The following is an 18,960-nucleotide window of genomic DNA, read 5'->3' on the forward strand; positions in this document are numbered from 1 at the left end:
CACACACACAAACACGCAAAGGACAAAATCACGCCTAGTTTAAAATTCTAAAGCAACCGAACAATTGTCCAAGTGCTATACAACGATTGGCTTTTGCTTGGTAGCCTCAGGCTTTTAAATAACCTTCAGCACCAATTTCCCGATTGCTTTTGCGACGTCAGCACCACTCTCTCCTGGAAAGAAAAACATCCTGACCTCCAGTCCACTGCTTCCCATTCCAATGCTACTCCAACTGGGCTGACTGTGTGTTGCGCTTCTTTATGTATGTTTACTGTAAGCAATGGTGGCTTGTCAAATGTTGCCCACTGCATACCGCAAAATTGTTTGTAATACAGTTACTTAATTCGCTTTCGTTTTCAATCTTCCTACGCCCCGGCAGGATAAACCGTGGGTGTTTGCTCATCTGCTGCAGCTGCAGCGTCGTCTCGGTCGCGATGCATTCCCGCTGGTTGAGCAGACGTTCTTCCCGAACCCGAAGGACATGGTAAGTGCAGAACGCGCAGGCGAACAATAGAACCAAAAACACACCCATGCTACAGTTACACTAAGTATAATCCAATAATTTATTCATGAAAATATCATACCCTCTCTCATATCCACAACACGCGTGTACCATTCGCTACGACACTCATCGGCTTCCCTGTCCGCGTTGTGGCTAATTGTAATTTGTACTTAACGAAAGTAAGATTTGCCATTCCCTTCACAGTACTCTACTCTGGCACACTGCTCTGGCCGGTCGACCTCTCTTTCTGGTTGGCCGTCGCCGCCCAATACAACCTTCTTCTACACCATCGATCGTGCTTGATAAATAAAGGACATTTTCAGGGGGCATTCGCTAGTTACCATTTGTTTTGGATACCAACCGACGCACCCAGAGAATAATGTCCGGAACAAAGTTAAAATATGCTTGTAAACGGTTTATAACAACAATTCAGGCTGCCAGGCTTTCCATAGGGTTTCACGGGTACTTGGGACTATTCTCGGCGACACACTGCCCGAAGCGGGGCGATCGGCGCCAGTGGCACTTGATCGGTGCTCCGTTCTTCTTCGTCACACCGGCCGGTACGCACGAGCCGTAGCTCGTTTCGCAGATACCCTTCGGCGCGAACGGGGTCCAGTTGCAGGAGCCGAGCCGCTGGTGGCACTTGTCGTCCCAGCAGTGATTGATCTTGCACTTGCAGCCCTTGCGATAGACACCGGCCAGGCCACGCTTCTCCACCAGCGACAGCTCGTCGTACGGTCGGATAAAGTCGCACAGGCCAACCTGTTCGCTGTTGGCCGCAATCGCGTACAGCGTGGACGGTTTCAGCTTGATGCCACAAGTCGAATCCATCGTGGATGTGTACAGCTTTCCGTGGTTGAGGAGCTGCCGTGCCTCGTCGCTCATCTGTTGGGAAGGAGGAGAAAAAGAAGGAGAGAAATTAGCAATGAGTTAGAAATCCTGGGACGATCTCCCCTGCAGGCGCTACAATTTGTGTGCTGTTGCGTGCAGGATCGTACTCAACATTGCACGCGATCTTACCTTGTACTCTTTCTTGACTGCAATCTTGTACGCATCCATGGCCTCGTTCTTTGATGCCGTTTTGCGCAGCACTTGTGCAACGATTACTAAAAAAAAGTGGGAGATAAAACAAGCGACAGAAGACGTTAATTTTTGTCTCTCTTTTTTATAATCTTTCACCAATGCTCTACGGGCGATGAATAACGTGATACACTTGCTTAGCGATCGCGGTGACACCTAACACGATGATGTCATGGGCTATTCATTCCACAAACCCCATTAACGGTAGAAAGCGCCATTAAACAGGGTTGATGATTATAGCGAATAATGTTATAATACATGACAATGTCCAGGGAAGTGCACTCCGGAATTATTAACCATCTCGCATTGATCCAGCAAGGGCGCAAAAATGATTTAACTCTACCTCCGAAGGTGAAGACAACCTCGTCTCGCTTGCTCCGAGCCTACAGTAATAAACCGATTTTATGGCAAACGAAATGAGGTACACACCGGCTGCACCGTCAGCAGACACAACTGATGGATGCCGCCGTGACCGGAGGATGACTGAATTGGGTCAGTAATCGCTCGTGTAACCTTTCACATTAATAACTTACCGTACTGCGAGTCGCAGAAAGCCGTCTGGGGATGCTGCGGGAGGCAGCTGCAGGTTTCGGCCGTGGGAAGCATCACCATCGCCAGCCCGACAATCGTCAACAACAGCGGTAGCAGACGGTTCGTCTTCATTTTTGGTCCAATATTTCAACTGAAACGAAATCAAGAGATAGAGAGAAAGAAGAACAGTTAGCATGGGAAGAATAAGGTACACGATCAATGCCTCGGCAAATCATATCACGCACAATGGTGTCTGTGCGTCGCTCTCAAAGTGCTTTAAAACGGTTGAAATTAAAATCTCATAATCCCTGAATCGGCACGAAGTGTTGACGGGGCAAGAATGTGGAAAAGGTCACCTCTTGCCGGAGAGCACACACACACACACACTTGCACACATACCCGCGAGCGCACATTGCCATCGAACGGAAATGATTTTTTAAACAACCCTAGCCTTTTCTTGTTTCGTGCCTCTTTGAAGTCTTTTCCAGGTATCTGGAAAAAAGCCAAAGATGTAATTTATACGCCATGCGCCACACACGATCGTACGCGTGTTTATTTGTGCTGCATTTAGCATTCATCGCGCACGGTAGTTAATCTTCGGCCCATCGATCCCGATCGCGCATCTTCGGGCAACAAATCATCCCCATCTGCCAGTGCACGAGACATCACGATGGGAGAAAACAATCATCCATTTAACCACCAAGCTAAACTGTCTGATTGTTTCGATACTCCAGCGATAAATTATCCAATCACTGTCCCGTTTGCACGGGTTGTATGTCTTTATTTTTCGTACATTCGTACACAGTTTTGTTTTACTCGCTTCACATCGCTCACATGCACAATCAGTAAACATTTGCTATTTGCGCAAAGCAAGGTTCTGCGCGGCAAAGGAAAGGAACCTTCCTCTCCATTCGGGTATGCATTATTGATGGGACGCGGAATAACTTCGCGTACGGTACAAATAAGTTGGCCATTCGCGTTATGAGCTGCCGGCGATGGCCGGGACCGCAACGAATACGACGGCAACCACGATACCAGATATTGACACTTTGCCGATTGGAGTTTGACTTGAAATAAATCATACCGACTTGAGGACTTGGGATTTGTGGAGCAATCCGGCGATGTGGAGACGGTGCCGTGCGCCACGACCGGGAATAAATAAAATTCTTGATAAACATGTATTTTCATCATCCCGATCCCGAACAACCGGATCTAGCCCCGGTTGCCAGCCCGCCGTAAACCGCCACTTCCTATCGCTCTCTTGGCTCGTACTCTCGATGTCATCGGCTAAAAATACACTCCTGTGCTCACCACGTTCAATGTTGCCGGCCTTCAACAAGGGGAGCAGATGCTATTTAACGTGTGTGTGTGTGTGTGTGTGTGTGTGTGTGTGTGTGTGTGTGTGTGTGTGTGTGTGTGTGTGTGTGTGTGTGTGTGTGTGTGTGTGTGTGTGTGTGTGTGTGTGTGTGTGCGCCCCAAAGGGCAAATTTTTAATGTAAAGTGTACCGAAAATTCTCCGAACACACACGCCGCCATGGTCGGCTCGTTTGGTGGAGACGTTTTTGCCTACCCCAACACTTGGGGTCGCCGTTATATATGGCATGCACTTGCCAAATCGGAACAACCTTGACAGAAGCAAAACACATGCCGCTTTGCTTGTTGAATTCCTCAAGTAACCCGAATCGCGTTACACTCCAACACTCACACCTCCAAACCGGAGGCACTTTTCATGCTCCTGTCAATTGGCACCCGGTGTAATCCATCATGATTCGTTTTTAAAGCTTAATCGATGTAACGGTTCGATTGTGTACCTGGTCACTGTCACATCACTTCACACCTTTTAGCCGGCCATTCAGTGGGTTGTTGTAGTATGCCTCGGGCACTCGGAATTTCAGTCAGTCCCGGTCCCGGTTGGTGGTTACACGGTGGCATTCACTTATCGTGCTACTAATTGAAATCACTGGTCAGTTCGGTACGCTTCACCCCATATTTGGAGGCGCTAACGGAACAGTACTACAGGGACAGGCACAACAGGCTGGGGAAATGGCAGTGTAAGCTGTTTGTAGTGGCAAGCCCATGCTTCAATTACCATTTCGTTCCATTACGCAAACGGAATGGAATGGCTGTGCAATGAAGGGTGGACAGAGTGCGGTGGTACATAATTAATAATAATTGCCAACAGTCTTAAAGTGGGGAAGAACGACCCTGTCATTCAAGTGGTGTCGATCCTGTGAAGCGATAAATGTTGGGCGACAACAGAAACACAGCCTGCAAACAATCGCAAAGAAAAGAATATCGCTCCTTCCATTAGGCTGGTTCCATTTCCAAGGATCATAGCGACGACTTCACATGACCGTGTCTCACTGGGCCATTCAGGATCGATTGTCGAGCCGAAAGTGAACCACAGAATTGCAGTAATGACAACCGCATAACACACCCAAACACAACCGAGCAGCTAATTACTTAACCAAGTTCCCGTCGAAGTGCTCCCGAAGTGCGTTCGCCTCATGAAACATTCACAATGCGAGAGTAGCCAAAAAGCTGCCCAAAGATTGGAGAGCTACCGTTTTGGTTCGTGCTAAAAGTCGAAAGCAAAAGCAAAGCCGCTCCATTAACATCCCGCAAACGTACGTACTAAGCCGTGCGTGACACTGTACCAATCGGTACCGATTAGGCCGTGAGGCATGAGAAAGTTCCTTCTTCCGACATACGAGAGCAGCGGTGTTTGTTCTTTATTGGAGTTTTTTTTCTTTACTACAGCCGCTTTCATAATCGCCCACCGAGTTCCAGTGATTGCTACGGTCGGTGTAGAACTCGGGTCCACTTCGCTTCTTGCTGTGTTCCTCATAAATCACAACCTCAGGCCGCCCCAGTAGTGATTCATTCGGTCCCGTCTGGTCTGGGCGTAGACTATGAGGCAAAACTGCCGCTCGATAGAGAGCTGACGGCAGCACTTGCTAGCAGGCAATTCGAACACCCGATTCGATGCGGCAGAGTTCCATCGAATACTGCTAGCCCTAAACATCTCACCCGGAAGATTAACGGCCCAAAAGGGGTGCATTCTTTCTTTTTCTCCCTACTTTTTCTCCGCCTTCAGACAAGGTGCGACTCATGTGACAGAGATATTAAACAACATAACAGCAACGAAAAAAAGATCGTCATCTCACCACCATTTAGCACCCGCACGAAAGGGATGAGCATACGGGGACACACACGCGCACGCATCGGCTATGCGTGTGAATGCGTAGGATGTGTAGGAACTGTCCTCCCCCGTCCCTGGAAGTGTGATTGTGGGAAGGAAGAAAATCAGTTAGCCCCTATTAGCAGGCACGGCAGCCGCCGCAGTAGTTTAACCGGAGTGTATTTGTCAGCTTGGCGCAGCTGTCCGATGCGAGGGATGCGGCTGAAACCAAATAGCAACATAGATGTGTGTTTGATAGGATTATGTGCCAAAGGTGTTTGACAATTTCTTTCCTACTGAATGGCTGTGGGGCTGTGGGAATACCGACGCTGACAAAAGTTTTCGTGCGATCGGATCGGAATTTTACACTCTTTTTTTGTGTCACCCACCGCTCGTCACCCTGACGGCTGCAGCTGATCTAAGTTTTGTTTTGATTCGTTTTTTTAAACAATCCTGAATCGCGTTCGTGCATTCAATGATTGCACCAAAGCGCATCATCGCGATCATCATTCGGGCAAACGAGATCGGCATACGATAGGAGCAGGCGCTCGAGAATGGGGCGAAGATGCAAAAGTGACAGCTGTCAGCAAACGCACCTAGTTTATTGGTGCGCGGAGGGTAGTGCTGGGCTGCGGTACTGCTTTAAATACGCTACCGTGTGCGCACGTGTGTGTGTGTGTGTGCCTGTATCACTCATTCTTCCACAGAGTGTGTGTCCTAGAATTTTCAAACAAACCGCGCTTCTATCGGACCGGCATCGGGTAAAAATAGCTCTAATTGAGTCATATTTCTCGGTGGTTTTGTTTTGACACCGCACCAACACGGCGTGGCCGGCCTGAGCATACACTCACACACACACACACACACACACACTAACTAGCGGCACTATCATAAAAGTAGTCGCAGGGCGAACGGGGTAATGGTTACCGCCCCGCACCGTTCTGGCATTCGGAGCATGCGAAAACGGAGAACTCGGCCTCGGTATGTTACGCCTTGAGTGCAGCCTTGATCTTCGCTGGATTCGCTCCATCGACGGTCGCAACCGGGCCGGCACTATTGCCGCGGCTAAAGAGTGCAATTCCAACAACCGAGGAAGGGTACGAAACAAAAAAAAAAAAAGGTTGCACGAAGATGCGTACGCGACAACACTGCGATGGGTGCTAATGGTTTGTTTACTTTTGTCTCGTCGTGATGATGCATTGCTTCTTTACTTTCTTTCTTTTGGGTGTTGCTGAATGGCCCGTACAGATGACGCAATGTGTGAACGCACCTCTGTGCGTGGACAAGTTCCTTCTCGTCCTTACTTCTTCAAGTTCCCCCGCTTCTTCAAGTTGTCTCCTTTTTGTAGGTCAACAGGGGTGCCGTGAACCGGTTGCTCCTGATTTGTAACAACGAGCACTGCTCGGCCGGTCGATATCAGTCATTTGTGCCGTCCAGTAGCTGATGCCTCGATCAATGTATTAGCATATGCACCGGGCGGGCAATAAATTTCCCTCCATCGATGGGGCCATGTACCTTCCCATCTACGCTCGTCGTAATTGTACTGTATTTGTCAATCAGGGGAAAAATTATCGTGCTCCCCATATTGATACCACAGGCCAGTACAGCAAGAAGCAGCAAGAAGTTGGTAAGCTGTCACATAAATTAGTGCATCGTGAATTCCCCATTTAAAAGTACGACCAACCCCCATGCTTCATCGCTTGATTGATCCCCTCCATTCACGGCAACGGGCACGACCTAAGGTTTGTAATTGATTTCAATAATTACCGCCAGAGGAGACGCTAGCTTTTAGCGCGAACGGCCAGGACAGAGAGCCACTCATTTGCAAATAACAGGTTTTCATTGATACGCCGCCAACGTCAGCGCATAGGATACGCAACCGAACGGACATTGTTTCTGTGGTCGGAGTCGCGTGGTCTAATAGTTCAGGTCGTCCGGAGCCACAGTTGCTGCGGGCTGTTAAAACAGGTCCAAACGATAATTTAATTATAGTGAAGCTTATAAAACCAAACAAGGTGGAGTAGTAGTAGTACCGTGCCTAATTACTTCTTTACCGCCACACCAGAATCAATTGCACAATGTCTGGGGCCAATCCACTAACCAGCAACCGGAACGATCGGTAAAATAAATAAAGGTTCGTTTAAGTGTACTTGAGACCTTTTTATTACAGAGAATCTTTTCGAAACGCTTGAATCACACGCTGCCTGAAGGAAGAGCCAAACTCAATTTACCGCACACATTTCCACAAGTACAAGGACAAATGCGAACCAGCCGTTGTTTGTTCATGTGTGTAAACTTACGAGAGAGGGGGAAAGAAACCCACAACAGGTTCAGCATCTTGCGGCGTTCGGGGAGACATTCTCATCGGCCACACTTTCCGCAAAGTAATCGGCACAGTACAGTTCACTCTTCGCTCTCATGCGATACCGGAATAATGATCTCATTTACGGCTCCATTCACTTCGGCTCGGCGTTTAAATTACTTTACGCCCTTTAAAAGTCCCGATCGCTCGCCCCAGATGAGGACGGCAGCATGAGCCGCATGCGGCGAATGTGTCATTAGCGGCCCAGCATGAAATCGAAAGTCTCACCTTGCGGACTTCGCTACGTATGGCGGCGGCGGCACACTCAAGATCTTGTCGGGAATTTGGAAGCAAGAAGACAGGGCCACACCGACGCGGTACGAACGTCATGGAGTAGCGGCACTATTTGTTGGTGTGTGTGTGATCGATAAAAATCTCGCGCTGCGTGCCATGCCCCAAGCGCCCAAAACCAAACGTCCGATCGATCTTCACCGCTCCAGGTACAAGATGGAGCAGATTAAAAAGCATCTGATTCCATCCATTCTATTCTTCCGCCTCAATTCGTGATGGGATGGTTTCCTTCCTCCGCTTTCAGATTCTTTGCTTCTCATCTGGTCGGTAGCTATTGTTGTTCAGCACACCACTACACATGCCATTCGGTCGCTAAAGCCCATCAAACGGTAGTAAATCTTTCGAGGCCCTCGAACGAAACGAACCCAGAATCGAACCGGCTCGATCGCTCAAGCTGTCGTGACAGGGGGGGTGCTGCATTTTTCGTCACCAAGGAGAGCGAAAAAGAGAGACGGAGCGCGAACGGCAGACACGTACTTCCACGTGGTATGCGACTGCCGACGAGGGGACACGTAGCGGACACTAACTTTTACGACTAATTTATGCTAATTGACACGCGAGCCAAAGATGCACCGTCAGCCACGATGCAACGAGAGCAAGAGCAAGCTGTGTAGCGATATTAAACGGCCATATCTTGTCATCGTATCAGGGCCGTGTTTTTACGGTGGGAAGTTTTACTGCAAGTTAAAATTATCAAACACACGCGCATCCAAGCCCAGCTGCATGCTTCAAAAGGGCCGCGGCGCCAACGAGAAACGTCGTCCATCGGGCCCCGCACGGTTCGTCACCCCCGGGTAAGCAGCATTCTCGGCTGACTGACGATCGATTACTCAGCAGTGCTCGGGGCTGCATATCGGCAGTGTTTTGCGCGATCTGATTCGATCATCGATACATAGCACCGCGCCGGAGCGCGATCACTTCCTCGATGCGATTTGCATTCCACATGCACGATGCACCGCAGCAAGCAGTTTCTTCCGCACGCTAATCAGCTTCTCCAGATCGGTGAACAAAACTAAGGCGGAACAGAGCACTATTCAGCTCGCGATGATTTGTGGACGTGCACAAATCGGATGATTCAAGACTCGCTTACATCTCAACCTCAACGCTGGAACCCAAAACAGCGCCCCTGCGATAAGATAATTGGAATGTTTCGAGCGCGCGCGCTCTCGATCAGCAAAATCCGGTCCCGCGTGTTGATAAATCAGCGTCTACAATCAGTGTGATCAGTGTTGGTGCGATGTGCGGTGGAATAAAAAATTAAATCGCATCTGTCACGGTTGATTGTTTTGCTACGAACCGTAACGGCAATGTTGTCCTGCTAGGGTCGACTGCACGTCAAATGCATCAACGCCTTTTGTCGTATTTTAGTTTTTTGTACTGAACACATCAGAACAAAATGGTTATCTTACAAAATGAATAGAAGCGAGATAAAGACACAGACACATAAACAAAAAAAGCATTCGCATAAGTACTTAAAAGTTCAATATCCTAGTGTGAAGCGTCCACGATAAAGTTGGTGAACCGATTTCAGCCATTTCCCATCGTCATTGGCTCTTCTTTTCGGTTGTGAGTATGCTTAAAAGTTTCCAACCCCTGTAGTGCTTCACATCCCACCCATTCCGTGGCTCGGCCAATAGTCAGCCCGCTTTCATCCTCACTCCCACTGCGCACCAAACCGACCGGGGTGGTACGGGTGATATGCTGTGCGCACAGTAGCACAGCACGACCCACACACCATGATACGGTCGGATCGTTTATCGTCGGAACGGCAATAACAAGTTGGCCACCCGCGGGTAAGCATGCCACTTCAGGGTGGTGGGTCAGAATTGCTGCCAATTCCCTTGGCCCTCGTTACGCAAACATGTGTTGCTGCTGGTGCTGTGTGATCGTGTGTGATAAATGATTTGGAGTATCGCCGGAAAACCGACGCTCCCTTTGCCGGCCCGTGTCAGGTGCAATGGATGATGCGGTTGCGCTATTTTGTTACAAAACCCAGCCCAGACCCAATGGCCACTTCCGGGAGCGGGATGAAGGGGATGCGAAACTTGATCAATCCTTTAAGCGCGCGTCATTTTGCAACATGCGCAACGGTTTGGTGTAAATTGCGGGAAGATAATTGAAGGGCATGGGCAAGATGACTGCAAACAAAATGAAAATATTCAAAACAATATTCAAACACAAGGGGTTTTCTAAACGATATGTACTCAAAACTAAGCAAATTAGTAGATTGATTTTTTTCTATATGTAAATTGTACATGTTTTTCATTTCTAGAGTATGTTACTTTAAAGAAATATTGGCTAAAGCGTTGTTTGTTTCGTTTTTGTATGTTGAAATGTTGAATTAGTTAAATTACTGTTCGAAACGCGCTGCCAAAATCGTTTGCAATTAATCATTGACATAACCTATGCGTACTTATCATTATTTTAACCAAATTTATAGCATATAATATGCCAAACATTGGTGGAAAAGTGATATAACTTGTTTGCAAATAGTATGTACTTGCCAAGTTACACCAGCCATTCCCGTCTTCCTCCTTTTACTTGGCACGCAAAATGCGGCTCTCGATGGGAACCTTCACTGGATAGATGCATATTATCATAAAGTTGCCCTCACACACACACACACATATACTGCGCCATCCCTTCTGCCACACCTGGCGGTATAATGCATGCACCAGCCGTTCGTTTTCCATCGTCATGGCCAGTCGCTGCCTTCACCGAGCGAAGCGCGAACAATGTAAACCTCTCTCAATGGGTCGCATTGCATGCATGTGCTCCGCTTACCAAAACTTTCCATTTTCCAGCACCCTGACAGTGTAACTCCTGATTCCCTTCCTCTCCCTCTCCCCTCTCACCCCATTCCTCGAGATGGACAGGAAACGCCGTCTCTTTTGCTGGGGGAGTTTTCGCGCGTGACCCGCTCCCGTGCAGAAATGGAACACACACACCGTGCCCGAGGAATGATAGCATAGGGTCTGGTCGGTACAGTAGAAAGACACCCTTTTACCTCACCCGCCTATGGAAAGGGGGCAAAGAGATTGTCAGTGATTGCGGTGTGCTGCCAAACTACACCCACCAAGCTCAACCCTTCTAGGGGATAGGGGGTGAAAATACATGCACTTTCGCTGGCAAAACGCCCTGCCAAACGTTGAAAGACACACGCTAGATGGAAGGTGATAACAAGCTAAACGAACGGTGTGTGAGCAACTCACCCTCTCCGGTCTGGTTGGGCGGTTTGCCGTACGGTTACCGGCACTAGCCCGAGCCGTGGCTGTGCAAAGTCCCTTCGGATGGCGAATTGTTTTGACCCACACCCACACCCTGAACGATAACACGTTCACACTCACTGGGTGACATGCAGAAACAATTTTGCGATTTGTTTGCTCCCTTGTATCTCTCCACCGTGTCTTAACTCCAGCACTTGCAGCCAAGTGCGGCCCAACAATGCACATAGTGCAGTTGCAATTTCTTGATCACGAAATTCACCAACCCTCTCGAGACAACTTCAATCGATCAAATGGAGCGAAAAGCCTCTTTTACCTGTCCGAAAACGGGGTAAGGGGAGCGTTGGATGGTTGTTGATTTTTCCCATTACAATTCGCATTCAAATAAAGACCGGAGCACTGGCACTTCGTCAAGACGGAACGCTGACGCCAGTAAAGCCAAACATCACGCCAGGGAGGGTGAAAAAACACACACCAACCATTGTCGAACATATGGCATCCTGGGCCAGAATTTTGCCCGCCGACCAGCTGATTTATTTGTCGAGCAGCGCACACACACACACGAAGACAACTGCAACAAATAAACAGGAAAGCAAACAGCAGCATGATGGGGGTCTCTTGGCCGGGTTTTTTTTAAAGAATTGGAGCATCAAATCGGCGCTGAGGTTCGCGTTTGATGTTTGCGTACGGCTGTCACAGCAAGAGGGACGAGATCGTTCCAAGCAAACGAGCGAACGAAAAGAAATCAAACGATTTGATGCACACGCCACGCCAGATGGGTGAACCAAGAAAAAAAAAAAAACCAAATCGAAAGGAAATACGCCTCGTGCAGGAAGTTTATCTTCAGTTGTCTACTCCCCAGAAAAGAAGACCGCCTGCGCCTGCGATGACAGGGTGACGCAAAACGTAAAAACAAAGCCCCGCGAGGACGGTGCACAGTTGTTCCCAAAGTGGCCAAAGAATTCGGAAAATGTACAACATCCGATTGGGATTGGGGGTTGATACGGGTCGGGGCGAGATGACACCGAAGGAAAGGGCAACAGAACGTCTGCATCTCAACCAATGCTGTTCCTACTCAACTGAGCGCATATTGATTGCGCGGATTTTCGGATAAATTAATGACGATCTTCAGGCTGTTCCTCTGTTGCGCCTGACAGCACGATGAAGCGTAGCTATTCCAAACATAAGACGAATGGGACGCAGAAAACGGAACACCGCTCTCGTCGCTCTTTAGACGAGTTCTTAGCGCCGTGTAGACCCCGTTTGTTTTAGAGGAAGTCATTTGGTACCGTTTCATATCGCAAAACGTGCCATGCCGTGCTGTTGATTGTTTGTACCTCAAGAAAATTAAACTCCCTCGACATGTGGAAAGTGGCACCGAGTGCTGCATTCTAAACTACGGCCAAGCTTCCTGTATCGTTTCGCCAGCGTTGCAACACATTTGCTGGCTAATTATCGCACGCACGTCAAAGTGCATACAGAAGTTTGTTTTTTTCTTCTTGTGCACACTACATTCTTTGCATTACCAGAAGGTGAAGGAGGGTTTGAAATATCAAACACATCATTTAGCTAGCATGCACTACATGCAAACCAGTAACCACGGACGGACGGACACACGCAACCTTCCAGAAAGTATGGTTCCAGGCGTTGGACAGGCAGTCGCCGCTGGAATTCGGTTAGAAAACCCATGCCGCGTGTGGCAATATACATCGACACGATACACACGCTTGATTGTGAACTAGTTTAAATAGCAAAACAACATCACGCAGTGTATTTGCTCTTTCTTTCTCTCTCTCCCCATCGGTGTGCTCCGCTCCTAACGGTCAGCCCTTTTGGGGAACTCCGATCGATGTGGAGCATTTTATTTTGTAAACACTCGAAAACCGCACCGCCAGCAATGGTGGTGGTCGTGCAAGCGAGCTCCTTCTATCAAGGGTTGGTCATGGAGATGATCGTGATGGACAGAGAGTTAAAACAATATGGTGGGCCTTTCCCACTTTCTTGTGGACCGCCGGACCCGTATGTTTATGGCGGACAGGATCATAAAATATCACGGCACCTGTTGATGGATTGGGGCAATTGGAGCTGCTCGAAGATGCTTACCGGATTATCATTTACCATCTGGCAGTTTTGCAATAGAGTACGCTCTCCTCCCCAACCCCCCCCCCCCCCTTCGCATTTTGCAAAAATAAACAACGTAAACTGCCGGGATGTTTGCGATCGCATCATGGTTAATAACACGCTGTAGTAGCGCTAAGCAGGCCAGCGTAGGTCCGAAATGGTTCGCTTCGCCCTCCGGGACGCACCAGAGTGATCTATCTTGGCCGTGCGGAATACTGTGTACGTAACATTAACCAGATCACGTTCATGGGGGAGGAGGGCATGATGACGGGCACTACACCAACTCTATCTGGAGTACGGTTCCGAGAAGCGCCAACATACTCACTCTCTTTCGATCAACCTTCAGCCGTGGCGAAGGCTTTACGTGATCAGCAATTTTCGTGCGGTTGTTAATCCCTTTGATTTGCTTGTTGCCCTCCAGTGCTCGAGCTCATGACCAACACGGCTATTGTTGCGGCCAGCATCTTGGAATGTCACACCGCAAGGCAAGTATCGCACGATCGCACGCTGATACGGCTGTTTCTGCTGCTGGTTTCGCCCGGGCAAAAGTTATGGCTTTTTCGTTAACCCTATCCAGCTGTTTGGACCCCGTTCGGGGCAATGGTCGCTTTATGGAGCCAAGGCCAAGGCCGACGGTATGCAGTGAGTTTTGGGCGGTGCAGATGTGCCTGCATCACGTCCCACCGGGTGGAAAAATACCTCGAGGGTGTCTTCGAACACATCATCGCCACACTCTGTGGTGCCCGATTACCATGACCTTACCCAAAGGGCCATCGATTGGCCACAGTAACCGCATACTTAAAAACGATATCTCATCCGGACACAGTGGTTGACGCAGTGGATCTAAAGCCTAGGCATTATTCACCATCGGGATTTTATTATTAATATCTAAAGCCTTTCGCGGCAGGACAGAGCAGACGGTATGACATCACAATAAGACAATCGATAACATTGTTCCCGCGTGTGTGAGTGCTTCCCTTTCTCGACCATAAATCCCCCGAAGGCTTCACCGCATGGTCGAGGTTTGTGTTGTGGTCGTGCCTTGAGCTGGGACACTTGTGCAAAATTCAAAGAAACCAGCGGCTAGAACTGATCTTCTGCAGCTCTCCCAAGGTCACAAGCCACACCGACGACTGCTCCCACACAGCACCGATCAGCATGATCAGTCTCGGGTTTCGGAAACCCGGCGTACCGGATTTCAAGCGTGTGTGCTCTACTTTCCAAGTACGCAACCGTGTTGCAACCGGAGAACAGGAGCGTGTGTGGCGTAAGCCGACCAGATTTGAAGTAGCGCTGGCGAAGGCAAATTTGTGTGTTTTGTTTCACTGTTCTTCTCGAGTGGATTACTCACAGTTACAACTTCTTCGGTCAGATGCGTGCGTGCGTGCGTGCCCGGGTCAAACCACTCGTATGGAATGTGTGCTATTTCCCACACGCTGGAAGAGAGGGATGCCGCTACAACATTACCAGAAGTGTGTGCTTTCAAACGGAGCCGCTCCACTCGGTTCAGAAACTATTATGCAAATTTTAAACCTCATTTACATCGATTGGTTGATTTTTTTTGCTCCTCTTTCTTACAGTGTTTTACAGAAAGGGTCGGCGGAGGCGACATATATCTCTGTAAGCCCCGTCTGAAACACTTGTTCTGCTGCTGCAAAGAACACAGCAAGAGAGAGAGAGAGCAGTTGTATTCACTCCAAAAGCGTTAAAAGCCGCTACGGGTGGTGGTGGTACTTGTATTCATCCCGGGCACACTGATGGGACCATAAACTCGACAACTAATAACTGAAACCGTTTGGCATTGCCATTACGTACCGTCAGGGGGTTGGTGTGTGCGTGTGTTTCTGTGCTTGCGATCACCGTGCACGGCCAGTTTGTTGGCATTATCTTGACGATACGTTATCTTTATTTGCGCGAAGGGTAAACGATGTGCTTACATTGCGTCAGGTTTTTGTTTTTTAGCGCATCGGTTTCTTGGAAAAGGGCTGGTAATCGTGGCGGGTGGTTGGGTAGAGTATGTAAAAATTCGCAAATTTATCACACATAAATAAGACAACGGGTTTGATTGCCGTAGCCTATTAAAAAGGGGGGAATTGTTAATGAGTATTTCGTTTCATAATACATTATACCTTAAAAGCTTCAGAAGCAAAGATATCTTTGTTGATTTTGTGGTTAATGCTCTTTACAACTTGTCTCTGCTACTTGTGGATGATCTAAAACCGATGTGGCTAGTGCCAAGTATAGCACACGTGCTCATGGTTTCATTTGAATCTTATTTTCTTTTTGTTAATCTAGTCATCAGACTACAAGAATTAAATGAAACAAGTACAGATGTACAGAAGTTCACAATCGTTCGAGCTTTCGCGGTTAATAGTGAACATGTCATTGGCATATAAGCCTAGCACAAAAACCCTCGACAAAACACTAATAGTGTATTTTTAACCAAATGATATTCTATTTAAGTCATCAACCGATCTAAACCTAGGGCGCACTTATGTAACTGCTGCTGGAAGAATTACAACTTCAAGAAAAGTTGACGCACTTATATCCTGCTAAGTGTCTTGATTTCCAATATCCAATATAAAAACTTTATAAAATCCTTACTATGAGTCATGTCAATTTATTTTCTGACAGACAGCTTACTAGAGTCGCTTTATCAAATGAGATAAGGTACAACATTCAAATCACCTTAACGAATGTGTTCAATTATGCATTATGCAGTTGTGAAACACAAATGAATCACACTCCACTCTATACATTGTATAAGCGTAAAGGGACCACAAGTGCTGTGTCGATATATTTAGCATCAAATGCTGTTAAGAGTGTATTGGCAAACAGTAACCACAAGTGGCTGAGAAATGGAATAAAAAGCTGTTTCCGCTCGCTGCGCTACTGAAAATGTACGTCTTGACACAGCCCCACTGGACACCAGCTCATCGATGAGTGGTGTCTTCACAGGTGCACAGATGCACCTAAAACCATACCTTCAATCTACAAACGGGAAGCAATAGCGACCACGTCCTCCATCTCACACCGATCACATGTAATCGGAGGATGAGGTGACACAGACGAAAAAAAAACAACGTGAAACGAAACAAAAGTTCATCCAAACGACTCACTTTACTCATAACTCTTGGCTAAAGCGCACGGCGAAAGATGATACGTTTAAGGTTGTGGAGCGTGTGTATGCGCGCCCTCGTCAAGTGAATGCACACGCTCAACAACCTCATCAACGATAATCAACAGCGAAGCAGCAAGTGTTGCTGCTGCTGCTGCCGACCGGTGGTTACACTGGTGTCCACCCGGATTGGTGATTGTTTAAACGTTTAATGTTGTTTTCCTTGTTTTAAACAACCCACTCTCCCTTCCTTTCCCTACTTTACAACCTGCCTTTATCGTCTCCGATATCTCCCTTTCTCAATTTTCCCTGCTTCTTGCACAACACGGCCGCAGCCTCCGGCCTCACGGTTGGCGTCAGGCCTCGTTCGTGTGTAGCTCAGTCGATTTTTTGTGCCTTCCTCCCCTTTTTTCACAAACTCTTAATGCTCACCAACCGAAAACCCATTAATAAAGTACGGAGTGTGTAAGCAACAATCCCTCTTTCTTGAAATTTCACCCTCTCTGGTGCGTCACAAAATAGCAGGCGGGTGTGGGTGAACTTTGTGGAGAAACATTTCGCTCCCTCCGCCCTGGTGGACAGCAACATCCTGGGGCCCCGTGTGTGTACAGCCAGCGGAACAGGAGATTCCGGTCGTCCATAATTTTCACCCATAAATTTGCACTGCCCGACACACACACACGCACACTTGTCGCTCAGCCATAATAATAAAGGAACCCGTGAGGGAGGATCGAAAACAAGCGACAGAATGCAGTCGGTCATTGGCAAATCAAAATAAAAAGGGGAGAATAAAAAACAGTGTCGACACTTTTCAGTCAGCTGAGAGTGGGTGGATTCGAGTCCCACCGATATGGTGTGGCTTAATATGGATCGCTTGCGGTCGACAAATTATCATGATTCATCTAGCTAATCCCCAGGAGTATCGTAGTGTGCCGTGTGCCGATCGCACTCTGGCTCGAGATTTATTGTGCTAAACATACACTGCAACAGTACTGCTCCATTTTCCCTTGAGAGAAATCTTGGCTTTTTGCGGGAGGGTTTTCATAATGTTTTGTAAACACTTACAACGCTTTAGCTTGAATTCGTTCGCCTCCAAAACTGTAGGACACACGTGCGCTTTCTTCCTCCCGGTCGGCTGCCAACAGGATCGTCCTTGATCTTTCGTCACGTACAACCCGAACGGCGTAAATTTCTCTCCCCTTAAAGTTTGGATTTTTGTTGTTTCGCACTGCCTACTACAACACACACACACACTACACACAATCTTAACTCGTGATCGCTGCCTGCCGCTCGCCGAGAAAAGTAGTAACAATCGCACACCAACAAGATGCCAGATACACTCTTTCACTGCGTTACAGTTTGCTTCTTCGAGTCGCGGTTTGCGGATGCGGGTTGCAAAAAATAGACAGGAATTAAACACTTCAAAACAACACCACCACCACCCTTCTCGCACACGGTACGGATATGTTCGCGATAGGCGTCCGGGACACGCACACGGCTCACGTCTAGCACGGTCGCTAGTTCGATACCTTCTGCGATCGTGTTCTGAGATCGGTGGCGATGCACCGGGGTCTTTAATAAATGTGCGCCTGCTCGCGCTGTGCTCGTGAGCGAGAACCGGTGAGGGTGGGCTACATTTTTCTCTCTTACGAACTCTCTTTTTCTCTCTCTAGCGTGCGTTTCTCTCTTGGGGTGTGCGCAATGGCTTACACTTCACGCGTGCAGGACGTGGTTGTGCGTCGGGTTGTTTTAGGGGTTGATTACTCACATCGCGCGAACGGGTGAAGAGAACATTTGCGGCAAAAACAAACTACAGCCAAAATTTTGTAATTTGTAGGGTGTGTACATCTATCATATGTCACGCTCAAACGTTATAAGCAGAATTTCGGAAGTCACAGTAAACAATCATCAATTTCTATGACTTTTTGTCGATTAGCTATTCAATAATATTGGGAAGGTGATACATATTTTAACATCAAAATTAGCGTATCTATTTGTACTAAACATGTTATCAAATTGAGCCATGAATTTCATGTTACATTAATGACATATTATGTAATCTGATCATGCTTCAAATTAACAATGTAAAGTTATACTTAATTCTAAAGTAGCTCTTACGTTCTACAATATTTTGTCACGCTAAATTCAATTGCAGACTGCAGCAATAATCATTGATTGTATTGTTATAGTCCTTATTGGATAGCAATAATAAAAAGTGTTATTTAGGTTATGAATAAACAGTGTATTATTCTCCACAAACCAAACTCCTTTTTTTATGTTGGTTTGGATATTGAATTTTCAATTCAAAAAAAAAAATGTTTACAACACACAAGAACCTACTCGAAAATGCATCACCACTAATCAACATAGTCAATATACTTTGTCCCCAACGGGGAGAAACGGTTTAAAATAAATGCCCTGTTTTGGGCCAATGAAAATGTTTGTCTTGCTTAAGTAGAAAAGCAAACATTCCACATCGTGAGCAAATAATTCACACTCCAAAACCATTGCTAATGTCCGAACAAAGGCGTAAATGCACTCGTGCCATTT

General features: G+C 47.5%; 2 protein-coding genes across 3 annotated transcripts in view; one reads left to right on the forward strand and one right to left on the reverse strand.

Moving 5' to 3' along the window:
• Nucleotides 1-18,960, forward strand: part of LOC4577141 (synapsin) — a 44,113-nt gene that overhangs the window by 15,526 nt on the left and 9,627 nt on the right. For both annotated transcript variants that reach the window (XM_061648203.1, XM_061648204.1), the window contains one exon: nucleotides 380-484. In XM_061648203.1, coding sequence (XP_061504187.1) covers nucleotides 380-484 — 105 coding nt within the window. The remainder of the gene's footprint in view (nucleotides 1-379; nucleotides 485-18,960) is intronic.
• LOC4577142 (tissue inhibitor of metalloproteinase) lies at nucleotides 535-18,027 on the reverse strand. Its single transcript, XM_001231185.4, has 4 exons — nucleotides 17,476-18,027; nucleotides 2,116-2,264; nucleotides 1,523-1,608; nucleotides 535-1,387 (listed from the first exon to the last, which is right to left on the reverse strand). Exons 2-4 carry the CDS (start codon nucleotides 2,243-2,245, stop codon nucleotides 959-961), a joined length of 645 nt encoding a protein of 214 aa, XP_001231186.3. The 5' UTR covers nucleotides 2,246-2,264; nucleotides 17,476-18,027; the 3' UTR covers nucleotides 535-958.

The sequence above is a fragment of the Anopheles gambiae genome, chromosome 2 (genome assembly GCF_943734735.2).
Source record: "Anopheles gambiae chromosome 2, idAnoGambNW_F1_1, whole genome shotgun sequence".
NCBI classification, from domain to species: domain Eukaryota; kingdom Metazoa; phylum Arthropoda; class Insecta; order Diptera; family Culicidae; genus Anopheles; species Anopheles gambiae.

Excerpts from the sequence above, each read along its gene's own strand:
- LOC4577142 (XM_001231185.4), bottom strand. The coding sequence starts at position 2,245 with ATGAAGACGAACCGTCTGCTACCGCTGTTGTTGACGATTGTCGGGCTG. Across the intron at positions 1,609-2,115 it reads TTTCTGCGACTCGCAGTACG|TAATCGTTGCACAAGTGCTG; the intron begins GTAAGTTATTAA and ends ACTTTTTTTTAG. Across the intron at positions 1,388-1,522 it reads CAGTCAAGAAAGAGTACAAG|ATGAGCGACGAGGCACGGCA; the intron begins GTAAGATCGCGT and ends CCTTCCCAACAG.